This window comes from Neopsephotus bourkii, unplaced genomic scaffold (genome assembly GCF_033783945.1).
Source record: "Neopsephotus bourkii isolate Nb327-2 ecotype Australia unplaced genomic scaffold, CSIRO-AGI_Nbou_v1 NB_326, whole genome shotgun sequence".
NCBI classification, from domain to species: domain Eukaryota; kingdom Metazoa; phylum Chordata; class Aves; order Psittaciformes; family Psittacidae; genus Neopsephotus; species Neopsephotus bourkii.
Genome location: NW_026900834.1, coordinates 77187 through 102586, shown reverse-complemented (window position 1 = coordinate 102586; position 25400 = coordinate 77187). Strand labels below are relative to the sequence as shown.

Genomic DNA, 25400 nt, shown 5'->3' with positions numbered 1-25400 from the left:
GACGGGGGGCGGCCGGTAACCCCACCCCCTCCCCTGGACACACCGCCACCGCTCCCATGACCACGAGCGGGGTCCCCCCATGGCCGTGCCCCGGCTCCCCCCCACACGTCCCCCCACACTGGGGCACCTTCCCCCCCATGGGACGGGTGCCTCAAGCCCCCGGCTCCAGCCTGGCCCTGGTGCCACCCTCTAGGGCCTGGCTGGGGGGGGTCACCTCCTCCTGACCCCCCTAAAGCACCGTTCCCAGGTCATGGTGCCTGCACGTGCTCCTAGCGTGTCCCTGTGGCTGCACGCATGTCCCCGGTGTGCACATACACCTGCACACATGCCCTTAGCATGTCAGTACCGCTGCAAACATGTCCCTGGGGCTGCACGTGTGTCCCTTGCATGTCCCTGTACCTGGAACTGTCCCTGCTGTGTCCCTGGCATGTCCCTGGTGTGTTCATAGCATGTACCTGGTGTGTCCATGGCGTGTCCCTGGTGTGTTGCTGGTGTGTCCATAGCATATCCCTGGTGTGTCCCTGGCATGTCACTAGTGTGTTCATAGCATGTCCCTGGTGTGCCCCTGGTGTGTCCATGGTGTGTTCATGGCGTGTCCCTGGTGTGTCCATGGCGTGTCCCTGGTGTTTCCATGGCATGTCCCTGGCGTGTCCCTGGTGTGTCCATGGCGTGTCCATGGCGTGTCCCTGGTGTTTCCATGGCATGTCCCTGGCGTGTCCCTGGTGTGTCCATGGCGTGTTCATGGTGTGTCCATGGTGAGTCCATGGCATGTCCCTGGTGTGCCCCTGGTGTGTCCATGGTGTGTTCATGGCGTGTCCCTGGTGTGTCCATGGCGTGTCCCTGGTGTTTCCATGGCATGTCCCTGGTGTGTCCCTGGCGTGTCCCTGGCGTGTCCCTGGTGTGTCCCTGGTGTGTCCATAGCATGCCCTGCTGTGTCCCTGGCGTGTCCCTGCTGTGTCCCTGCTGTGTCCCTGCTGTGTCCCATGTGGAGCTGGCTCCTCGCGCGTCCCCACGCGTGCCGCGGGCGGCGCTGGGCCGGGTTGGGCCGGGTTGGGCCGGGTTGGGCCGGGTTGGGCCGGGTTGGGCCCGGGTTGGGCCGGGTTGGGCCCGGGCCGTTGCGTGTCCGGGCTCGTTGCAGGCGCCGCGTCCCGCAGGAAGCGCGGGGCCGGATGCGCGGGGCCGGGCCGGGGCCGGGGCCGGGGCCGGGGCCGCCGCAGCCCCGCGGGTGCCATGAGCGGGGCCCGGGGCCGGGCGCTCGCCGCCATCCGCGCCGAGGTGCGGCGGCACGAGGAGGCCAAGCGGAGCCTGAACGCGCTCGGGGCGCTCGTGGAGGCCGTGACCGAGCCCCGGCTGCGACGGGCGCTGGCGGCGGCCGCGAGAGACCTGCGAGGTGCGGGGATACGGGGAGCGGGGGGGGGGGGGACAGCGGGGGCCGAGGGAGGGAGGGAGGGAAGATGGACAAGGGGGATGGACTGGGGATGGACAGGGGATGGAGAGGGGATGGGCAGGGGATGGACAGGGGATGGACAGGGGATGGACAGGGGATGGAGGGATGGAGAGGGGATGGGGAGGGGATGGAGGGATGGAGAGGGGATGGGGAGAGGGGATGGAGAGGGGATGGACGGGGATGGAGAGGGGATGGGGGGGATGGAGAGGGGATGGGGGGGATGGAGAGGGGATGGAGAGGGGATGGGGGGGATGGAGAGGGGATGGGGGGGATGGAGAGGGGATGGGGGGGATGGAGAGGGGATGGGGGGGATGGAGAGGGGATGGGGGGCACCAGGTATGGGGATGGAGAGGGGATGGGGGGGATGGAGAGGGGATGGGGGGGATGGAGAGGGGATGGGAGGGGATGGACAGGGGATGGAGAGGGGATGGAGAGGGGATGGAGAGGGGATGGACAGGGATGGACAGGGGATGGAGAGGGGATGGAGAGGGGATGGACAGGGGATGGACAGGGGATGGAGAGGGGATGGAGAGGGGATGGGCAGGGGATGGACAGGGGATGGACAGGGGATGGAGAGGGGATGGAGAGGGGATGGACAGGGGATGGACAGGGGATGGGAGGGGGATGGACAGGGGATGGGCAGGGGATGGACAGGGGATGGAAGGGGATGGAGAGGGGATGGGAGAGGGGATGGACAAGGGGGATGGACAGGGGATGGAGAGGGGATGGAGAGGGGATGGGGGGATGGACAGGGGATGGAGAGGGATGGAGAGGGGATGGAGAGGGGATGGACAGGGGATGGACAGGGATGGAGAGGGGATGGAGAGGGGATGGGCAGGGGATGGAGAGGGGATGGACAGGGGATGGAGGGATGGAGAGGGGATGGAAGGGGATGGAGAGGGGATGGGACAGGGGATGGAGAGGGGATGGAGAGGGGATGGACAGGGGATGGGCAGGGGATGGAGAGGGGATGGACAGGGGATGGGCAGGGGATGGAGAGGGGATGGAGAGGGGATGGGCAGGGGATGGACAAGGGGGATGGACAGGGGATGGGCAGGGGATGGAGGAGGGGATGGACAAGGGGCATGGAGAGGGGATGGAGAGGGGATGGACAGGGGATGGAGAGGGGATGGACAGGGGATGGACAGGGGATGGAGAGGGGATGGACAGGGGATGGACAGGGGATGGACTGGGGATGGAGAGGGGATGGACAGGGGATGGACAGGGGATGGACAGGGGATGGACAGGGGATGGACAAGGGGGATGGAGAGGGGATGGACAGGGGATGCATGGGTGTGTGAATGGACAGAGGGACGGGCAGGGGGGTGGACGGATGGGTGCGCAGAGAGATGGGCAGGGGGATGGATGGAGCGATGGTGGGTGCATGCGTGAGTGAACACAGGAGGGATGGACAGCGGGTGGACAGATGGATGTTGGGATGGATGGATGGATGCATGGATGATGGATGGATGAGGGATGGATGCATGGATGCATGGATGGATGGATGGATGGATGAGTGATGGGTGCATGGATGCATGGATGGGTGGACAGGGGGATGGACAGAGGGATGAACAGTGGGATGATGGATGTATGAATGGACAGGGGGGTAGATTGCCAGATGGATGGAGGAAGGCATGGATGGATGGATGATGGATGGATGGATGGATGGATGGATGGATGGACAGATGGAGGGATAGATGGATGGATGGGTGATGGATGGATGGACGGATGGATGGATGGATGGATGGGTGGATGGATGGATGGATGGACGGACGGATGGATGGATGGATGGGTGGATGGATGGATGGATGGACGGACAGAGGGATGGATGGATGGATGGATGGATGGATGGACAGAGGGATGGATGGATGGATGGATGGATGGATGGATGGATGCATGGACGGACGGAGGGATGGATGGACGGACGGAGGGATGGATGGATGAATGGAGGGACAAAGGATGTGTGGATGAACAGATGGATGGACAGCAGGGTGGATGGACAGAGGGATTGACAGTGGATAACAGAGGGATGTGGGACGGATGGATGGATGGATGGATGGATGAGTTGTGGGACAGAGGGATGGAGGGATGAATGCATGCACAGACAGATGGGGGCTGGTGAGATGGTGTTTTGATGGTTGGACGGACAGAAGGACAGAGGGAGGGATGGATGATGCTGGGTGGGCAGGAGGACGGTGGCTGGGTGATGGGCAGCCAGACAGCTCATGACACCGGTCCTCCCTGCCCCACACCGCATCCTGAGCTGGCGCCCACACACACGGGGAGGGGGTCCCTGTGATCCCCAGCTCCCCTCAGGGCCTCCACAAACTGTGGGGTCCTGGCTCCCTCCCTTGACGCTGCTCGAGGCTGGGGATCCCCAGTGCCCCCCGGGACCCACTTGGGGCCACGCTGGGGGGGGTCAGAGCCGGGGGGGGTTTGGGGGTCCCCAGCCCCTCCCCTGCCTCCTCCTGCTGCCGCCTTTGCTGGTTTCCGGTGCCTCAGCCCGGGGCTGCGGTCGGTGACGTTGGCGCCGTTTCCTCAACTCGAGGGGGGGGCCAGCACCGGGGGGGGGTGGGGGGGGTGGGGGGGGGCCCTGATTCTGGAGGGCCCCATGGAGGTGCTATGGGTGGGGGGTGCTCTCCCATCCCATGGTCCCCATTGGGGGGTGTCCAATGGGGTGGTGTCCCCAGGGACTTGGGTGCTGGTTCCACCCCACACACACATCCGTGTGCCCCCCAACCCCGTCCCCCCATCCTTGTGCCCCCCCATCCTTGTGCCCCTCCTTCGCATCTCTGTGCCCCCCTTCTGCATCCCTGCACGCCCCCCCTCCCCCCCCCGTGTGCTGGCATCTCCCCAGCACTGTTGCCATGGCAACAGTAAGCAGGGGGATGCCTCGTTGCTAAGCACCCAGAAAGTGGTACCCACGGATAGGGGGGCACAGGGACCCCCCCCCCACCAGCACCCGCACCCCAGGGCCCAGCTCTCACCCGCTGTGGGTACTTCTGTCCTCCCCCTCAGCCCCACAGTTCCAACGGGGGCAGCAGGGCTTCGGGATGTCGATGGGGATGTGACTGGTTGGGGGGGGGGTGTCAGACTCGCCTTGACCCCCCCATAGTTGGGGGGAGACACACACAAGAGCCACCCATGGGTGATGGGCGGGCACCCAGCCTGTCTCCTGAAGGCTGCGGGGAGGGGGCACTGGGAGGGACTGGGACGGACTGGGAATGGGTGGGGGGCAACAGTGGCACTATGGGGGGGCTGTGAGGGGATCACGTGTCACCCCCCTAGTGACAGGGAGGGACAAGGAGGGGGATCAAGGGGTGCCCCCCCTCATCCATCCATCCCGGTGGCGCCGTGGGCGCGTTGCTGGGGCGACGCTCCCGGTTCTGTCACGAGCAGCGGGAATGTGGCAGTAACAAGGGGGGAGGGAAGGCAGCGGGGGGGGGGGAACGACCCCCGAAACACAGCACCCCCCGGGGGGGGGGGGAACACAGGCCCGGATTGGGGGGGGAGCCGCTGGGGACCGCCCGTAGGGCTCCATCTCCGGCCCCGCCGCTGCCACGGCAACGGGATAACGGGATGCGGGAGGGGGGAGAGGGGGGTTGATGCTAAAAACCTGACGGGCAAAGGGAGGCTGCGGCCGGGATCGTGTGTGGGCACCCCCACGGGACCCCCCAAACAGGGACCCCCCAACACCTCCGTAGCCCCCCCATAACCCCCCATAATCGCCCTATAGCCCCCCCCATAGCCCCCCATAATCACACCACAACTCCCCTATAGCCCCCCTATACCTCCCCATCACCCCCTCATACACCTCCTATAACCCCCCATGCTCCTCGATGCCCCCTCTCCCCACCACCCCCATCCCAACAGACTCCCCCCAACCTATAACCCCCCCCCCCGGACCCCCACATCCACAGCCCCCATCCTTGGGGGGGGGGGGGCCCTCACGGTGCCCCCGGTCTTTAACCCGGGGAGAGGGTTGCTCGCTCCGGGAGGGGTTTGTTCTGTTGGGGGGGGGGTGTTATGGGGGGGGGGGGGGGGGGGGGGGGGGGGGGCGGTGTCGGTTCCAACCCCTCCGGGGGCGGGCGAGGAGCGGGGAAAGGCTTCGGGGAGGCAGGGCCGGGGGTGGGGACGGCGCCGAGCATCCTCCAGCGAACCGGGAACACCGGGAACGGGGGGGGGGAACGCGGATACACAGCGACGGGGACAGGGACAGCGAGGGGGGGGCTTCGCCTCCTGCCCGGGCCGGGGGGGGGGTCCCTGCCCGCACCCATGAGCAGGACCAGCGGCCTCCAGCGCCGCACAACCTTCCTCATCTCCCTCACCCTCGTCAAGCTCGAGTCGGTGGCGGCAGCGCCGGGAGAACCGGAGCCGGCGGCGGCGGCGGCGGGGGGGGGCAGCGATGGGTCCCCCCGCCCCGGGGGGAGGCCGGTTGATGCCGCCCGCCCCGAGGATCCCGGTGGCGGCGGCAGAACGAAGCGGCCCGAGCGGCTCTTCCAGCGCCAGGACGCTCTCTGGATAAGTACAACCGGGCCCCCCGACGCTGCGGCCCCCCCCGGCAGCCCCCGCACCCCCAGCCCGGGCCCGGCGCCCATCACCGAGGCCTCGGCCCCCCCTCCCCGCCCCGCCGCCGCCGCCGCCGCCGCCGCTCCTCCCGCCGGCCCCGTTCTCCCGCCTCCACCCCCCCCGTTGTACCCCCAAAACCCGACCCGACCCTGCTGCCCCCCCTGCCCCCCCCTCCGGTTGTACCCCCCAAACCCGACCCGGCGTCTCTTCCCCCGCCCCAACCCCCGCTTGTCCCCCCCAAACCGGACCCGTCTGCGCTCCCGCCGCCCCCCGCCGTCCCCCCGAAACCCTCCGCGGCCTCCCTGCCCCCCGCCGTACCCCCAAAACCCGACCTCACCCCGCGAGGGGGGTCCAAGGGCACCTTGGAGGCCACAGGGGAGCGGGGCCGCCCCCCCCCCGCCCTGGCGACCCCGCGGCCCCCGCTGCTGGCCCAGGCAACCTGGGGGTGCCCCGAGGTGACCCCGGAGCTGGCCAAGCCCCCCCCGCACCCCGTGTCCTCCCCGCACCCCTCGGCCGGGCCGCGCCGGCTCCGCTTGACCGGGACGAAGCCGTTCAAAGTGGCGACCCCCGGGGAGCCCCTGAAGGCCACCAAAGGGCCCCTGAAGGCGACCGCGAGCGGGGCCGGGGGCAGCCGCCTCTCGTGGCCCGAGGGCGAGGGCAAGGGGCGGCCCAAAGCCGCGGGGGGCAAAGCGGGACCTGAGGCGGGGCCGCGGCCGCCGGGACGGGGTCGCTTCTCCCCGCACAAAGGCAAAAGCAAGACCCTGGATTACAGCGACCTCCCCCCGGGCGCGGCGGGGCTGACTCCGGTCCCGGCTCCCGCTGCGCCCCCCGGTGCCGCCGGTACCGAGACGGGGCTCAAACGGGGGCGCGAAGGCGGCCGAGCCTCCACCCGCGACCGCAAGATGCTCAAGTTCATCAGCGGCATCTTCGCCAAGAGCCCCGCGCCCCCCCCCGCGCCCCCCTGGGCCCCCCCCCGTGAGTACCGGACGTGCCTCAGTTTCCCCATGGCCCCCGGTGAGCGCCGTGCAATTGGGGGGGGGGGGCGCGGGTCCCACAGACCGGCCCTGCTGTAGGCTGTGGGGCAGCACCTCGGTGTTCCCATGGGGCTGGGGGGGATGTGTGGGGTGAGAATGGGTGCAATGGGGCTGAGGAGGGGGTGTGGGGCTGGGACCCGTCTGCACCCCATGGCTGGGGGCTGGGCACCAAGTCAAGGACACCCCTAAGTGGCCTCAGGTGCTGTGGGGCGCTTGTGCCTCAGTTTCCCTGCTGTGGTGGGTCTGTGGGGCTCAGCCCTCATGCGTCCTCCTGTCCTGGCATCCGTCCGTCCATCCCCCTGCCATCTGTGACACCCGTTGCGTATCCATCCATCCATCCATCCATCCTCTGCCCTTGTCCGTCTGTCCCCCTGGTGCCATGGGGTGCAAGAGGGGGACAGGAGCAGGTTGACCCCACCTCTACCGGGGAAACTGAGGCACAGGAAAGGGAGGCACCTTCTGCCTTCGCCCGGCCTCAGTTTCCCTTCTCATGGTGCCTAGGGGCTGGGGGGGGACACAGGGAACATCCTCGTGCCACGCTGTGTCCTCGTGCACGGGGCCGGGCTCATCCTCGTGCCCAGCGTGTGCTGCTTCCCCGTGTCCCCGTGTCCCGCACGGCCTCGTGCCTCCCATGTCATCGTGTGTGCCTCAGCCGTCACGTCCCCGTGCCTGTCACGTGCCCCACTGCGCCCCGGTGCCCGTCGCGCCCTGAAACCCACTGTGTCCTCGTGCCATGCTGCGTCTTGGTGTCGTTGGGTCTTGGTGCCCATTGGCTCCTCGTGCCATGCCGTGTTTTCTTGCCACACTACACCCCGGTGCCATCGTGTCCTGTGCCCATTGGCTCCTCGTGCCATGCTGCATCTTGGTGTCGTTGGGTCCTGGTGCCCATTGGGTCCTCGTGCCATGCTGCGTCTTGGTGTCGTTGGGTCCTGGTGCCCATTGGCTCCCCGTGCCATGCTGCATCTTGGTGTCGTTGGGTCCTGGTGCCCATTGGCTCCCCGTGCCATGCTGCATCTTGGTGTCGTTGGGTCCTGGTGCCCATTGGCTCCCCGTGCCATGCTGCATCTTGGTGTCGTTGGGTCCTGGTGCCCATTGGCTCCCCGTGCCATGCTGCATCTTGGTGTCGTTGGGTCCTGGTGCCCATTGGCTCCCCGTGCCATGCTGCATCTTGGTGTCGTTGGGTCCTGGTGCCCATTGGCTCCCCGTGCCATGCCGTGTTTTCTTGCCACACCACATCCTTGTGCCATCGTGTCCTGGTGCCCATCGTGCCCTGGTTCCTGTTGTGTCCCCATGCCACGCTGCGCCCTCGTGCCGTGTTGCCTCTTGGCACCCATCAACATCCTGTGCCAGGCCACGTACTGGTGCCTGCCTGTTGTGTCCTCATGGTATGACACATCCTGGTGCCCGTCGTGTCCTGGTGCCCATCATCTCCCTGTGCCAGGCCACGTACTGGTGCCTGCCTGTCGTGTCCTCATGGTATGACACATCCTGGTGCCCGTCGTGTCCTGGTGCCAGGCCACGTCCTCCTGCCACGCTTCACCCCCATTCCCACCCCATCCCCATCCCGTGCCGGGCTCCATGTCCCCGTCCCCGCACATCGCGTCACGTCTCCGCCGCCCCCGGTGCGTTGCCTGGTGACGGTGGGTGCTGCCCACGGCTGCTGCCGGTGCTGCGGCGCGAGTGGGGGGTGGCCTGGCCCGGCCTGGGGCTGCTGGCACCGTCCCACCCTTCTCCTGCCCCACAGAGGCTCTGGTCAACAGCCAGGAATGGACCCTGGGTCACTCCATCCCCGAGATCCGCTTGGTGGGTACCGTGTCCCCATGGCCCTGTCCCTGTGTCCCCATGGCCCTGTCCCTGTGTCCCCATGGCCCTATGCCCCTGTCCCCGTGTCCCCATGTCCCCATGCCCCTGTGTCCATGAGCACCCTGACACCTCCTCTGCTCTGTCCCCAGGGTGTCCTGGGCAGCAGCAGGAGTGGGAAGTCTGCACTCGTCCATCGCTTCCTCACCGGCTCCTATGTGGGCCTGGAGCCCACCGAGAGTGAGTGGCCACGGGGATGGACACGACCACGGGGATGGACACGACCACGGGGATGGACACGACCACGGGGATGGACACGACCACGGGGATGGACACGACCATGGGGATGGACACGACCATGGGGATGGACACGACCACGGGGATGGACACGACCATGGGGATGGACACGACCATGGGGATGGACACGACCACGGGGATGGACACGACCATGGGGATGGACACGACCATGGGGATGGACACGGCTGTGGGGATGGACACAGCCATGGGGATGGACACAGCCATGGGGATGGACACGGCTGTGGGGCCGGACATGGCCGTGAGGATGGACATGGCCGTGAGGATGGACATGGTCATAGTAGGGTTGGGCATGACCATGAGCTTGAGCTTGGCCGTGGGATGGACAAGGCCATAGGGATGGACTATGATCAATGGGGCTGAGCATGGTCACAGGGTTGGGCATGACCAAGGGCCTGAGCTTAGCCCATGACTATGGGATGGACAAGGCCATGGTTCTGAACAGGGCCAAGAGGACAGTCAAGGCCATAGTGTTGGGCATGGCCATGGGGGACTCAAGGTCGTGGAGTGCTTAAGGCTATGAAGTGCTCCAACCTATGGGCTGCTCATGGCCATTGGGTTGCTCATGGCCGTGGGGTGTTCATGGCTGTGGGGTGCTCATGGCCGTGGGGTGCTCATGGCCATGGGGTGCTCGTGGCCATTGGGTGCTCATGACCATGGGGTGCTCATGGCCATGGGGTGCTCATGACCATGGGGTGCTCATGGCCATGGGGTGCTCATGGCCGTGGGGTGCTCATGGCCATGGGGTGCTTGTGGCTGTGGGTTGCTCCTGGCCATGGGGTGCTCATGGATGTGGGGTGCTCATGGCCATGGGGTGCTCATGACCATGGGGTGCTCATGGCCATGGGGTGCTCATGGCCATGGGGTGCTTGTGTCTGTGGGGTGCTCAAGGCCCTGGGGTGTTCATGGCCATGGGGTGCTCATGGCCGTGGGGTGCTCATGGCCATGGGGTGCTCATGGCCATTGAGTGCTCATGGATGTGGGGTGCTCATGGCCATGGGGTGCTCATGGCTGTGGGGTGCTCATGGCCGTGGGGTGCTCAAGGCCGTGGGGTGTTCATGGCCCTGGGGTGTTCATGGCCATGGGGTGCTCATGGCCATGGGGAGCTCATGGCCATTGAGTGCTCATGGATGTGGGGTGCTCATGGCCATGGGTTGCTCATGGCTGTGGGGTGCTGGAGCCCTTTGGGTCTCCGGCCATGGGTGCAGCTCAGCGTGGGCTCCTGCTCTCCCCCGCCTCAGGTGGGCAGTTCAAGCGCGAGGTGACGGTCGATGGCCAGAGCCACCTCCTGCTCATCCGGGAGGAAGGAGGAGCCCCGGACCCAGAGGTGGGTGCGGGCCGGGCCGGGGGTTCCAGCAGCGGGGCCGGGCTCTGACCCCCCCCTATTCGTGCCCCCCCCCCCCCCCCCAGTTCTCCGTCTGGGCCGACGCCGTCATCTTCGTGTTCAGCCTGGAGAGCGAAGGCAGCTTCCAGGAGGTGGTGAAGCTCCACGAGCTGCTCCTCACCCACCGGGGCGCCGCTGAGGTGGCCCTGGCGCTGGTGGGCACCCAGGGTGAGCCGGGGGGGGACCCCCATAGGGCCGGCGTGGGGAGGGGACAGCCCCCCCTCACCGCTGCTCCCCACAGACAAGATCAGCTCCTCCAGCCCCCGCGTGGTGGAGGACGCCCGCGCCCGCGCGCTCTGCGGGGACATGAGGAGATGCCTCTACTACGAGACCTGCGCCACGTACGGCCTCAACGTGGACAGGGTCTTCACCGAGGGTGGGTGCCCTGAGTGCTGGGGGGACAGCGGGGTGGAGGGAGGTGGGATGGGACCATGGTGGTGATGGAGGTGGGATGGGACCGTAGTGGTGATGGAGGTGGGATGGGGACCATGGTGGTGATGGAGGTGGGATGGGGACCATGGCAGTGATGGAGGTGGGATGGGACCATGGCAGTGATGGAGGTGGGATGGGGACCATGGTGGTGATGGAGGTGGGATGGGACCATGGCGGTGATGGAGGTGGGATGGGACCGTAGTGGTGATGGAGGTGGGATGGGGACCATGGTGGTGATGGAGGTGGGATGGGGACCATGGCGGTGATGGAGGTGGGATGGGACCATGGCAGTGATGGAGGTGGGATGGGGACCATGGCGGTGATGGAGGTGGGATGGGACCATGGTGGTGATGGAGGTGGGATGGGACCATGGCGGTGATGGAGGTGGGATGGGACCATGGCAGTGATGGAGGTGGGATGGGGACCATGGCAGTGATGGAGGTGGGAGGGGGACCATGGCGGTGATGGAGGTGGGATGGGGACCATGGTGGTGATGGAGGTGGGATGGGACCATGGCGGTGATGGAGGTGGGATGGGACCATGGCAGTGATGGAGGTGGGATGGGACCGTAGTGGTGATGGAGGTGGGATGGGGACCATGGTGGTGATGGAGGTGGGATGGGGACCATGGTGGTGATGGAGGTGGGATGGGACCGTGGTGGTGGTAGAAGTGTGATGGGACCATGGCTGGTGATGGAGGTGGGATGGGACCATGGCGGTGATGGAGGTGGGATGAGGACCATGATTGCAGTGGAGGTGTGATGGGACTGTAGTGGTGATGGAGGTGGGATGGGACCGTGGTGGTGGTAGAAGTGTGATGGGACCATGGCTGGTGATGGAGGTGGGATGGGACCGTGGTGGTAATGGAGGTGGGATGGTACATGGTGGTGGTGGAGGTGTGATGGGACCATGCCTAGTGATGGAGGTGGGATGGGACCATGGCGGTGATGGAGGTGTGATGGGACTGTAGTGGTGATGGAGGTGGGATGGGACCATGGCGGTGATGGAGGTGGGATGGGGACCATGGAGGTGATGGAGGTGGGATGGGGACCATGATTGCAGTGGAGGTGTGATGGGACCGTAGTGGTGATGGAGGTGGGACGGTACATGGTGGTGGTGGAGGTGTGATGGGATCATGCCTAGTGATGGAGGTGGGATGGGACATGGTGGTGATGGAGGTGGGATGGGACTGTAGTGGTGATGGAGGTGGGATGGGACCATGGCGGTGGTGGAGGTGTGATGGGACCATGGTGGTGATGGAGGTGTGATGGGACCATGGTGGTGATGGAGGTGTGATGGGACCATGGCTGTGATGGAGGTGTGATGGGACCATGGCTGTGATGGAGGTGTGATGGGCCATGGTGGTGGCTGGGGTCTCGGTGCCATGTCCTATGTCCCACGTCCCACCTGACACGAGGCTCTTGGAGCAGTGGCGCAGAAAGTGGTGGCGCTGAGGAAGCAGCAGCAGCTCGTGGCCTCCTGCAAGTCCCTGCCCAGCTCCCCCAGCCACTCGACCGCCTCCACCCCGCTCGGGGGCTCCCACCCTGGCCAGGTACCCCCCATCAGCCACCCCCGGCCATGGGGCCCCGCTGGCGGCTCTGACCCCGCTGTGCCCCCAGACCAGCAACGGCCACACCAGTGATTACTCGTCCTCGCTGCCCTCCACCCCCAACGTCACCCACCGGGACCTGCGCAGCGACACCCCCATGGCCCCGGGCACCCCCAGCTCCCTGCACCGCGGGGCCAAGCGCCGCACCAGCCTCTTCGCCGTGAGTGACCGAGCGCCAGCAGGGACGTGTGGTGCCCTCAGTGTCCCCTGGGGAGGGTGGTGCCATCAGGGGACATAGAGCCACCATAGTGTCCTCTTGGCAGGGTGGTGACACAGGGGATCATGTGGATCTAGGGTGCCTCACCACGGTGCTCTGGCAGTACAGGGGGCATGTGGCATCCATGGTGTGCCTTTGAATGGGTGGTGGCCTCAGGGCACATGTGGCGCCCATATTTTCCCAGCGGGGCACAAGGAGGCATTTGGGTACCCTGGTGCCACTGGGGGATGGGTGCCCTGGCCTCATGTGTCCAATTTCCCTGTCCCCATCCTCTGTCCCCGTCCCTGTCCTGTCCCTGTCCCTTTCCCATCCCCATCCCCATCCCTGTCCCTGTACCTGTTCCGTCCCCTGTCCCTGTCCACGTCCCATCCCTGTCCCTGCCCTATCCCTGTCCCTCTCCCATCCCTGTCCCTGTTCCATCCCCTCTCCCTCTCCCCATCCCTGTCCTTGTCCCCATCCCCTGTCCCTCTCTCTTCTCCATCCCTGTCCCTGTACCTGTTCCGTCCCCTGTCCCGTCCCCATCCCCTGTCCCTGTCCCCATCCCTGTCCCATCCCCATCCCTGTCCCCATCCCCATCCCCTTCCCTGTCCCGTCCCCATCCCCATCCCCTTCCCTGTCCCCGTCCCTGTCCCCGTCCCCATCCCCGTCCCTGTCCCCGTCCCCATCCCCGTCCCTGTCCCCATCCCCGTCCCTGTCCCCGTCCCTGACCCTGTCCCCATCCCTGTCCCTGTCCCCGTCCCCATCCCCGTCCCTGTCCCCATCCCCGTCCCTGTCCCCGTCCCTGACCCTGTCCCTGTCCCGATCCCCATCCCCATCCCGGTCCCTGTCCCCATCCCCATCCCCATCCCGGTCCCCATCCCGGTCCCTGTCCCCTCAGACTCGCCGTGGCAGCGACTCGGACAAGCGGAGCCTGGAGGGCCCCGGCACCGCCCGCTCCGTGCCGGTACCCATCAAGCAGGTGGGTTTTGGCCGCGGGGGGAAGCGGCGATGCCCCCCCCGGTGCCAGCGCTGCCCCGTCCCTGTCCCTGTCCCTGCCCAGAGCTTCCTGCTCAAGCGCAGCGGGAACTCCCTCAACAAGGAGTGGAAGAAGAAATACGTGACCCTGAGCAGCAACGGGCTCCTGCTCTACCACCCCAGCGTGAACGTGAGTGCCCGCGGCCGCAGCGCCCGACCCGAGCCCGGGGGACCGGCGTCACCTCCCTTGTCCCATCCAGGACCCGGCGTCACCTCCCCTGTCCCATCCAGGACCCGGCGTCATCTCCCTTGTCCCATCCAGGACCCGGCGTCACCTCCCTTGCCCCATCCAGGACCCGCTGTCACCTCCCTTGTCACATCCAGGACCCGGCGTCACCTCCCCTGTCCCATCCAGAACCCGCTGTCACCTCCCCTGTCCCATCCAGGACCCGGCGTCACCTCCCTTGTCCCATCCAGGACCCGCTGTCACCTCCCTTGTCCCATCCAGGACCCGGCGTCACCTCCCCTGTCCCATCCAGGACCCGCTGTCACCTCCCTTGTCCCATCCAGGACCCGCTGTCACCTCCCTTGTCCCATCCAGGACCCGGTGTCACCTCCCTTGTCCCATCCAGGCCGGTCCCTCCCTGTCCCATCCAGGACCCGCTGTCACCTCCCTTGTCCCATCCAGGACCCGGTGTCACCTCCCTTGTCCCATCCAGGACCCGGTGTCACCTCCCTTGTCCCATCCAGGACCCGGCGTCACCTCCCTTGTCCCATCCAGGACCCGGTGTCACCTCCCTTCTCCCAGAACCCTGTCACCTCCCTTGTCCCATCCAGGCCCGGTGTCCCCTCCCTTTCCCATCAGGATCTCCCATACAGGACCCGTGTCACCTCCCTTGTCCCATCCAGGACCCGGCGTCACCTCCCTTGTCCCATCCAGCACCCGCTGTCACCTCCCTTGTCCCATCCAGGACCCGGTGTCCCCTCCCTTGTCCCATACAGGACCCGGGGTCACCTCCCTTGTCCCATACAGGATTACCGGTGTCCCCTCCCTTGTCCCATACAGGATTACCGGTGTCCCCTCCCTTGTCCCATACAGGATTACCGGTGTCCCCTCCTTCTCCCATACAGGATTACCGGTGTCCCCTCCTTGTCCCATACAGGATTACCGGTGTCCCCTCCTTGTCCCATACAGGATTACCGGTGTCCCCTCCTTGTCCCATACAGGATTACCGGTGTCCCCTCCTTGTCCCATACAGGATTACCGTGCCTCCTTGTCCCATACAGGATTACCGGTGTCCCCTCCTTGTCCCATACAGGATTACCGGTGTCCCCTCCTTGTCCCATACAGGATTACCGGTGTCCCCTCCTTGTCCCATACAGGATTACCGGTGTCCCCTCCCTTCTCCCATACAGGATTACCGGTGTCCCCTCCTTGTCCCATACAGGATTACCGGTGTCCCTCCCTTCTCCCATACAGGATTACCGGTGTCCCTCCCTTCTCCCATACAGGATTACCGGTGTCCCCTCCTTGTCCCATACAGGATTACCGGTGTCCCCTCCTTGTCCCATACAGGATTACCGGTGTCCCCTCCCTTGTCCCATACAGGATTACCGGTGTCCCTCCCTTCTCCCATACAGGATTACCGGTGTCCCCTCCTTGTCCCATACAGGATTACCGGTGTCCCCTCCTTGTCCCATACAGGATTACCGGTGTCCCCTCCTTGTCCCATACAGGATTACCGGTGTCATCTCCTTGTCCCATACAGGATTACCGGTGTCCCTCCCTTCTCCCATACAGGATTACCGGTGTCCCCTCCTTGTCCCATACAGGATTACCGGTGTCCCCTCCTTGTCCCATACAGGATTACCGGTGTCCCTCCCTTATCCCATACAGGATTACCGGTGTCCCTCCCTTCTCCCATACAGGATTACCGGTGTCCCCTCCTTGTCCCATACAGGATTACCGGTGTCCCCTCCTTGTCCCATACAGGATTACCGGTGTCCCCTCCTTGTCCCATACAGGATTACCGGTGTCCCCTCCTTGTCCCATACAGGATTACCGGTGTCCCCTCCTTGTCCCATACAGGATTACCTGCACAGCACCCATGGGAAGGAGATGGATTTGCTCCGCACCACGGTCAAGGTCCCGGGGAAGCGCCCCCCCCGCGCGATCTCCGCCTGTAGCCCCGCCCCCAGCGCCAACGGGCTCCTGCGAGACGAGGGGGGGGGTGAGTGCGGGGAGAGCCCAGGGACGGGGGGGGTTCAGCATCAATGGGGGTGCTGGTGGCAATGGGGGTTCAGCAGCAATGGGGGTGCTGGTGGCAATGGGGGTTCAGCATCAATGGGGGTGCTGGTGTCAATGGGGGTTCAGCATCAATGGGGGTGCTGGTGGCAATGGGGGTTCAGCATCAATGGGGGTGCTGGTGGCAATGGGGGTTCAGCATCAATGGGGGTGCTGGTGGCAATGGGGGTTCAGCAGGAGCTGGGGGTGCTGGTGGCAATGGGGGTTCAGCATCAAGGGGGGTGCTGGTGGCAATGGGGGTTCAGCAGCAATGGGGGGTGCTGGTGGCAATGGGGGGTTCAGCATCACTGGGGGTGCTGGTGGCAATGGGGGTTCAGCAGGAGCTGGGGGTGCTGGTGTCAATGGGGGTTCAGCATCAATGGGGGTGCTGGTGGCAATGGGGGTTCAGCATCAATGGGGGTGCTGGTGGCAATGGGGGTTCAGCATCAATGGGGGTGCTGGTGGCAATGGGGGTTCAGCATCAAAGGGGGTGCTGGTGGCAATGGGGGGTTCAGCAGCAATGGGGGTGCCAATGGGGGTGCTGGTGGCAATGAGGGATCAGCATCAATGGGGGTCTGGTGGCAATGGGGGTTCAGCATCAATGGGGGTGCTGGTGGCAATGGGGGTGCGCGCGCGCGCGCGCGCGCGCGCGCGCGCGCGCGCGCGCGCGCGCGCGCGCGCGCGCGCGCGCGCGCGCGCGCGCGCGCGCGCGCGCGGCGATTGGGCATGCTGGTGGCAATGAGGATCAGCAGCAATGGGGGTGCTGGTGGCAATGGGGGTTCAGCAGCAATGGGGGGTGCTGGTGGCAATGGGGGTTCAGCATCAATGGGGGTGCTGGTGGCAATGGGGGTTCAGCAGCAATGGGGGTGCTGGTGGCAATGGGGGTTCAGCATCAATGGGGGTGCTGGTGGCAATGGGGGTTCGGCATCGAAGGGGGGTGCTGGTGGCAATGGGGGTTCAGCAGCAATGGGGGTGCTGGTGGCAATGGGGTTTCAGCATAAATGGGGGTGCTGGTGTCGAATGGGGGTTCAGCATCAATGGGGGTGCTGGTGTCAATGGGGGTTCAGCATCAATGGGGGTACTGGTGGCAATGGGGGTTCAGCATCAATGGGGGTGCTGGTGTCAATGGGGGTTCAGCATCAATGGGGGTGCTGGTGGCAATGGGGGTTCAGCATCAATGGGGGTGCTGGTGGCGATGGGGGTTCAGCATCAATGGGGGTGCTGGTGGCAATGGGGGTTCAGCATCAATGGGGGGTGCTGGTGTCAATGGGGGTTGAGCATCAATGGGGGTGCTGGTGGCAATGGGGGTTCAGCATACGATGGGGGTTGCTGGTGGCAATGGGGTTCAGCATCAATGGGGGTGCTGGTGGCAATGGGGGTTCAGCAGCAATGGGGGTTCAGCATCAATGGGGGTGCTGGTGGCAATGGGGGTTCAGCAGCAATGGGGGTGCTGGTGGCAATGGGGGTTCAGCATCAATGGGGGTGCTGGTGGCAATGGGGGTTCAGCATCAATGGGGGTGCTGGTGGCAATGGGGGTTCAGCATCAATGGGGGTGCTGGTGGCAATGGGGGTTCAGCATCAATGGGGGTGCTGGTGGCAATGGGGGTTCAGCAGCAATGGGGGTGCTGGTGGCAATGGGGGTTCAGCATCAATGGGGGTGCTGGTGGCAATGGGGGTTCAGCAGCAATGGGGGTTCAGCAGGAGCTGGGGGTGCTGGTGGCAATGGGGTGGTCCTGCAGGACCGGGGGTCACTGGTGCCCCCCCCCAGCCGTGGGGCTCAGCCTCCCCCCTGAGCCAGGGCTGAAGGTGCCGGGTAAGGGCGAGCGGTCCCTGCAGCGCTGCGCGTCCGCCTCCAGCGCCAGAGTCGGCTCCGGTGAGCGACAGCGACAGCTCCAGACCCCTCCTCCTGCCCCCCCCTCCTGCCCCTCCTGCCCACTCCTGCCCCCTCCTGCCCCCTCCTGCCCCCTCCTGCCCCCTCCTGCCCCCTCCTCCTGCCCCCTCCTGCCCCCTCCTGCCCCCCCTCCTGCCTCCTCCTGCCCCTCCTGCCCCCTCTCCTCCCCTCCTGCCCCCTCCTGCCCCCCCCTGCCCCCTCCTGCCCCCCCTCCTGCCCCCCTCCTGCCCCCCCCTGCCCCCTCCTGCCCCTCCTGCCCCCCCTCCTGCCCCTCCCTGCCCCCCTCCCCCCTCCTGCCCCCTCCTGCCCCCTCCTGCCCCTCCTGCCCCCCCCCCCTCCTGCCCCCTCCTGCCCCTCCTGCCCCCCCTCCTGCCCCCTCCTGCCCCCTCCTCCTGCCCCCCCTCCTGCCCCTCCTGCCCCCCGCCCCCTCCTGCCCCCTCCTGCCCCCTCCTGCCCCCTCCTGCCCCCCCTCCTGCCCCTCCTGCCCCCTCCTGCCCCCTCCTGCCCCCCCTCCTGCCCCCTCCTGCCCCCTCCTGCCCCCTCCTGCCCCCCCTCCTGCCCCCCCTGCCCCTCCTGCCCCCTCCTCCTCCTGCCCCCTCCTGCCCCCTCCTCCTGCCCCCTCCTCCCCCCCCCGCCCCCCCCTGCCCCTCCTGCCCCTGCCCCTCCTGCCCCCCTCCTGCCCCCTCCTCCTGCCCCCTCCTGCCCCCTCCTGCCCCCTCCTGCCCCCTCCTGCCCCCCGCCCTGCCCCCTCCTGCCCCCTGCCTCCTCCTGCCCCCCTGCCCCCTCCTGCCCCCCTGCCCCCTCCCCCCCCTCCTGCCCCTCCTGCCCCCTCCTGCCCCTCCTCCCCCTCCTCCTGCCCCTCCTGCCCCCTCCTGCCCTCCTGCCCCCTCCTCCTGCCCCCCTGCCCCTCCTGCCCCCTGCCCCCCCGCCCCCTCCTCCTGCCCCTCCTGCCCCCTCCTGCCCTCCTGCCCCCTCCTGCCCCCTCCCTCCTGCCCCTCCTGCCCCCTCCTGCCCCTCCTCCCCCTCCTGCCCCCCTCCCTCCTGCCCCCTCCTGCCCCCTCCTGCCCCCTCCTGCCCCCTCCTGCCCCCCTCCTGCCCCCTCCTGCCCCTCCTGCCCCTCCTGCCCCCTCCTGCCCCCTCCTGCCCCTCCTGCCCCCTCCTGCCCCCTCCTGCCCCTCCTGCCCCCTCCTGCGCCCTCCTCCTGCCCCCCTGCCCCCTCCTGCCCCCTCCTGCCCCCTCCTGCCCCCCCCCTCCTGCCCCCTCCTCCCCCCCCCCCCTGCCCCTCCTGCCCCCTCCTGCCCCCTCCTCCTGCCCCCTCCTGCCCCCTCCTGCCCCCTCCTGCCCCCTCCTGCCCCCTCCTGCCTCCTGCCCCCTCCTCCCCTCCTGCCCCGCCCTCCTGCCCCCTCCGCCCCCCCTCCTCCTGCCCCCTCCTGCCCCCCTCCTGCCCCCCCCGCCCCCCTCCTGCCCCCTTGCTCTTCCTCCTGACCCCCCTCCTGCCCCCTTGTATTACCTCCTGTCCCAATGGACCCGGCCACCACCCCAGGGTAGAACCAGGGGCCCTGTGTCCCTTCCTGCTGTCCCCTTGTCCCATCCCATGTTGGTTCCAGTGACCCCGTGGGCCTGGTAAACCCGGAGACCCTTTGGCCCTTGGTGGCCCTGGTGATCTTGGACTCCATGGTGACCGTGGTGGCTTTGGGTAGCTCAGCAACCCCAGTGGGTTTGGTGAGCCTGGTGGCCCCAGTGACAGTTGTGAACCTGGTGCCCATGGAGAACCCAGTGGCTCTGGTGGACCTGGCCACCCTGGTGGCTTCAATGGTCACCAACCCTGGTGTGCTTGGTGACTCTGGTGCCCCTGGTGACCCCCTTGGCCCCGCTGGCCCTGGTGGTCCCGGTGTCCCCAGCACCCATCGGTGTTGGCGTCCCCACAGATGCCCCCTTCGAAGCCATCTCCAGCCCTGGCAGTGCCGGGCGGGAGCCGCCACCATCACCGCTCATGGACAGGAAGAAGCACCGGAGGAAGAAGCTGATGACGCCCTCCAAGACGGAGGGCTCTGCCGGGCAGGCGGAAGGTGAGGCCACGCATGGGTCCCTCAGGCCCTGGATGCCCACGGACCCATTGCCGCATCCATGGGGACGATGCCCTTGGATGCTCGACCACTGCTGAGCCCCACCTGCTCTGTCCCCCCCTGCACCCCTCGCACTGTCCCCTGTCCCTTGGGGCTTGGTGCTTCGGCTCTGGTGACTGTCCCCCACTTTCCTCTCTCTGCCCCCGCTGCTCCGGACCCTCCCACAGCCAAGCGCAAAATGTGGAAGCTAAAAAGCTTTGGTAGTTTAAGAAATCTGTATAAAACAGGTAACGGCTCCCCTGGCTCCCCCTGCTCCTCCTGCCCTGCTCCATCCTCTGCTGCGGACCTATGGGTGCTGTGGGTGCTGGGGCACCCATAGGGGGTTGGATCCCCCCTGCCCCACCACCCACCGTTGGTTTGGGGCCTTGGGGTTTTGCTCCTGCAGAAGAGGAGAGCTTCGAGTTCCTCATCGTGTCCAGCACGGGGCAGACCTGGCACTTCGAGGCGAGCAGCTTCGAGGAGCGCGATGCCTGGGTGCAGGCCATCGAGAGCCAGATCCTGGCCAGCCTCCAGTGCTGCGAGAGCAGCAAGAACAAGGTGGGGCTCAGCAGCGGCCGCGGAGGGGCCACCGCGGCACCGGCACCGCTCATTGTCCCCATGTCCCCCCCCCAGGCACGCATGGACAGCCAGAGTGAGGCCGTGGCCATCCAGGCCATCCGCAACGCCCGCGGCAACTCGCTCTGCGTGGACTGCGGGGCTCCCAGTGAGTGCTGGGGGGACATGGGGGGCCGGGGGGGCAGTGGTGACACAGTGACACAGGACACTGGGGCTGGGCAGTGTCGTTGCTCTCATGGGGCTGTGTGGAGCCGTTGGTCACTTGGTGCCACAGGTTGATGTGTGCTGTGATGGTGCCATGGATGAGGGGATGTCACTGGCCACCAATGCCATGGGCACCCTGTGCCAGGGGCACCATGGGCCATCCAATGACATGGACACCCAATGTCCTGGGCACTGTGTGGCGCATGATGTCATGCTATGGACCACGCCATGCCATGGGCCATCTAATGCCCCGGGTGAGGAAGCACCATGTGCAACCATGGCCACCCAATGGGCCAACGTGTGTAAGGAAGCATCATGTGCTATGTGTCACCATGGGCCATCTAATGCCCTGGGTGAGGAGCCACCATGTGCCATGTCATGCCACCAAGAACCTGGGCAAGGAAGCACCATGTGCCACATGGCATGATGGGCCACCAATGCCATGGGTCATGTCATGCCATTGGGTTACCCAATGACCTGCGCAAGGAAGCACCATGTGCCACATGGCACCAGGGGCCACCAATGCCATGGGTCATGTCATGCCATTGGGTTACCCAATGACCTGGTCTAGGAAGCACCATGGCATTTATGGGCCACCAATGCCATGGGTCATGTCATGCCATTGGGTTACCCAATGACCTGGTCTAGGAAGCACCATGTGCCACATGGCACCAGCCACCACCACACACCAACCCAAACCCAAAACACCACCACACAACCACCAACCACACACCAACCCAAACCCAAACACCACCACACACCACCACCAACCACACACCAACCCAAACCAACCACAACCACCAACCACACCACACACCACCAAACCCAAAACACCACAACCACCAACCACACACCAACCCAAACCCAACCCACAACCACCAACCACACACCACCCACACCACAAGGGCCACCAATGCCATGGGTCATGTCATGCCATTGGGTTACCCAATGACCTGGTCTAGGAAGCACCATGTGCCACATGGCACCAGGGGCCACCAATGCCATGGGTCATGTCATGCCATTGGGTTACCCAATGACCTGCTCTAGGAAGCACCATGTGCCACATGGCACCAGGGGCCACCAATGCCATGGGTCATGTCATGCCATTGGGTTACCCAATGACCTGGGCAAGGAAGCACCATGTGCCACATGGCACCATGGGCCACCAATGCCATGGGTCATGTCATGCCATTGGGTTACCCAATGACCTGGTCTAGGAAGCACCATGTGCCACATGGCACCAGGGGCCACCAATGCCATGGGTCATGTCATGCCATTGGGTTACTCGATGACCTGGTCTAGGAAGCGCCATGTGCCACATGGCACCAGGGGCCACCAATGCCATGGGTCATGTCATGCCATTGGGTTACTCGATGACCTGGTCTAGGAAGCGCCATGTGCCACATGGCACCATGGGCCACCAATGGCATGGGTCATGTCATGCCATTGGGTTACCCAATGACCTGCTCTAGGAAGCACCATGTGCCACATGGCACCAGGGGCCACCAATGCCATGCGGTGCCATCAAGCCGGGGCGCTCCCATGTTGTCGCGATGCCCCCATTGCGTCACCAACCATCTCCATACCCCCCCGCCCCCAGACCCGACCTGGGCCAGCCTGAACCTGGGTGCCCTGATCTGCATCGAGTGCTCGGGGATCCACCGCAACCTGGGCACGCACCTCTCCCGCGTGCGCTCGCTGGACCTGGACGATTGGCCCCGGGAGCTGACCTTGGTGCTGACCTCCATCGGCAACGCCACCGCCAACAGCATCTGGGAGAAGAGCCCGCGGGGCCGCAGCAAACCCACGCCCGAGTCCTCCCGGTGGGTGCTGCCCCCCCCAGACCCCGGGACCGGGTCCTTCCCCCCCGTTCCCCAGCCCGTGACGGCTGCGCCCGTGCCCGCAGGGAGGAGCGGGAGGCCTGGATCCGCGCTAAGTACGAGCAGAAGCTGTTCCTGGCGCCGCTGCCCGAGGCCGAGGGGCCGCTGGCGGAGCAGCTCCTCCGCGCCGTGCAGGACAAGGACCTGGAGCTGGTGCTGCTGCTCCTGGCCCACAGCAAGAAGGAGCAGCTCAACGTCAGCAGCGGGGATGGGGACGGGCGCCCGGCGCTGCACGTGGCCTGCGACATGGGGCTGGTGGTCATCACCCAGCTGCTGCTGTGGGTACGGCACGGGGTGCCCATGGGGTGGGAGGGGCTGAGGTATGGGGGGGGTCATGGGGGTTGTGGGGTGGGATAGGGGATGTGGTGTGGTCATGGGGTGGCCATGGGGGATGTGGTGTGGTCATGGGGTGGCCATGGGGGATGTGGTGTGGTCATGGGGTGGCCATGGGGGATGTGGTGTGGCCATGGGGTGGCCATGGGGGATGTGGTGTGGTCATGGGGTGGCCATGGGGATGTGGTGTGGCCATGGGGTGGCCATGGGGGATGTGGTGTGGTCATGGGGTGGCCATGGGGGATGTGGTGTGGTCATGGGGTGGCCATGGGGGATGTGGTGTGGCCATGGGGTGGCCATGGGGGTGTGGTGTGGTCATGGGGTGGCCATGGGGGATGTGGTGTGGCCATGGGGTGGCCATGGGGATGTGGTGTGGCCATGGGGTGGCCATGGGGATGTGGTGTGGCCATGGGGTGGCCATGGGGGATGTGGTGTGGCCATGGGGTGGCCATGGGGATGTGGTGTGGCCATGGGGTGGCCATGGGGGATGTGGTGTGGCCATGGGGTGGCCATGGGGGATGTGGTGTGGTCATGGGGTGGCCATGGGGGATGTGGTGTGGTCATGGGGTGGCCATGGGGGATGTGGTGTGGTCATGGGGTGGCCATGGGGGATGTGGTGTGGTCATGGGGTGGCCATGGGGGATGTGGTGTGGTCATGGGGTGGCCATGGGGGATGTGGTGTGGTCATGGGGTGGCCATGGGGGATGTGGTGTGGTCATGGGGTGGCCATAGGGGATGTGGTGTGGTCATGGGGTGGCCATGGGGGATGTGGTGTGGTCATGGGGGACATGGAGTGGACATGTGGGAGCCTCAGAACCCCCCCACACCGCAACCCCCTCGGGATAACCACAGCCCCAGAGGCCCCATCCCCGCATCCCCCATCCCCGTATCCCACATCCTCACATCCCCCATCCCAGCATCCCCAATCCCCGCATCCCCCATCCCCACATCCCCCATCCCTGCATCCCCAATCCCCGCATCCCCCATCCCTGCATCCCCAATCCCCGCATCCCCCATCCCCACATCCCCCATCCCCACATCCCCCATCCCCACATCCCCCATCCCAGCATCCCCAATCCCCACATCCCCCATCCCTGCATCGCCCATCCCCGTATCCCCCATCCCCACATCCCCCATCCCTGCATCCCCCATCCCCGCATCCCCCATCCCCATATCCCACATCCTCACATCCCCCATCCCAGCATCCCCAATCCCCACATCCCCCATCTCCGTATGCCCCAAACCCGTATCCCCCATCCCTGCATCCCCCATCCCCACATCCCCAATCCCCACATCCCACATCCCTGTATCCCCCATCCCCACATCCCCCATCCCACATCCCCCATCCCACCCATCCCAGCATCCCCAATCCCCACATCCCCCATCCCTGCATCGCCCATCCCCGTATCCCCCATCCCCACATCCCCCATCCCTGCATCCCCCATCCCCGCATCCCCCATCCCCATATCCCACATCCTCACATCCCCCATCCCTGCATCCCCAATCCCCACATCCCCCATCTCCGTATGCCCCAAACCCGTATCCCCCATCCCTGCATCCCCCATCCCCGCATCCCCAATCCCCACATCCCCCATCCCCACATCCCCAATCCCCACATCCCGCATCCCTGCATCCCCCATCCCAGCATCCCCCATCCCTGTATCCCCCATCCCTGCATCCCCAATCTCCACATCCCCCATCCTTGTATCCCCTATCCCCACGTCCCCCATCCCCTCGTCCCCCACCCCCACGTCCCCCACCCCCGCATCCCCCATCCTCACCCCCCCCATCCCGCATCCCACATCCCCCCATCCCCACCCCCCATCCCCCACCCCCGCATTCCCCATCCTCACCCCCCATCCCGCATCCCGCATCCCCCCATCCCCGCACCCCCGCATCCCCCATCCTCATCCCCGCACCCCCGCACCCCGCATCCCCTCCCGCTGACGGCGCCGCTCACTCCCGTGTCCCCGCAGCACGGGGCGGACGCGCGGGCCCGGGACGGCCGCGGGCACACGGCGCTGTTCTACGCTCGCCGCGCCGGGAGCCGGGAGTGCGCGGACATCCTGGTGCAGCACGGCTGCCCCGGGGAGGGGCCCGGCGACAGCGCCGACGGCACCGGCGGCACCGGCGGCAGGAGCGGCTGCGGGCCCTGCGAGCCGCACACGGCGCTGGTGTAGCCACGGCCCCCCCGCTGCCACCGGCCCCGGTTCTGTCCACGGGAGCTCTCCCGGTCCTGTCCCTCTGCCCGTGCCAGGGCCCGGCAGCCGGCGCTGGTGGCACCGTGGTCCCCCCCCCGGTGCCTCGGTGTGGGGCACAGATGGGGACAGCGCTGGCCGTGTCACCTCGCCCGTGTCACCCCGTTCC

The 25400-nt window shown here is 66.4% G+C and overlaps 1 protein-coding gene across 2 annotated transcripts; it reads left to right on the top strand.

The window, feature by feature from the left end:
- The first annotated feature begins 1199 nt into the window (after positions 1-1199).
- AGAP2 (ArfGAP with GTPase domain, ankyrin repeat and PH domain 2) lies at positions 1200-25220 on the top strand. Of its 2 annotated transcripts, XM_061347804.1 has the most exons (19): positions 1200-1390; positions 8795-8853; positions 9003-9090; positions 10407-10492; positions 10576-10717; positions 10791-10925; positions 12411-12532; positions 12600-12749; positions 13684-13764; positions 13846-13950; positions 15850-15991; positions 17813-17917; positions 19864-20004; positions 20229-20288; positions 20447-20598; positions 20674-20764; positions 22421-22643; positions 22727-22982; positions 25010-25220. In XM_061347804.1, exons 1-19 carry the CDS (start codon positions 1231-1233, stop codon positions 25211-25213), a joined length of 2502 nt encoding a protein of 833 aa, XP_061203788.1. In that variant the 5' UTR covers positions 1200-1230; the 3' UTR covers positions 25214-25220. The 2 variants fall into 2 exon arrangements, with proteins under 2 accessions (XP_061203788.1, XP_061203787.1); XM_061347803.1 differs by lacking the exons at positions 1200-1390; positions 20229-20288 and adding an exon at positions 5919-6991.
- The last annotated feature ends 180 nt before the right edge of the window (positions 25221-25400 follow it).

Coding starts and splice junctions, on each gene's coding strand:
- AGAP2 (XM_061347804.1), top strand. CDS start 1,231: ATGAGCGGGGCCCGGGGCCGGGCGCTCGCCGCCATCCGCGCCGAGGTG. Junction 12,533..12,599: donor GGGGCTCCCACCCTGGCCAG/GTACCCCCCATC, acceptor CTGTGCCCCCAG/ACCAGCAACGGCCACACCAG. Junction 12,750..13,683: donor GCCGCACCAGCCTCTTCGCC/GTGAGTGACCGA, acceptor CTGTCCCCTCAG/ACTCGCCGTGGCAGCGACTC.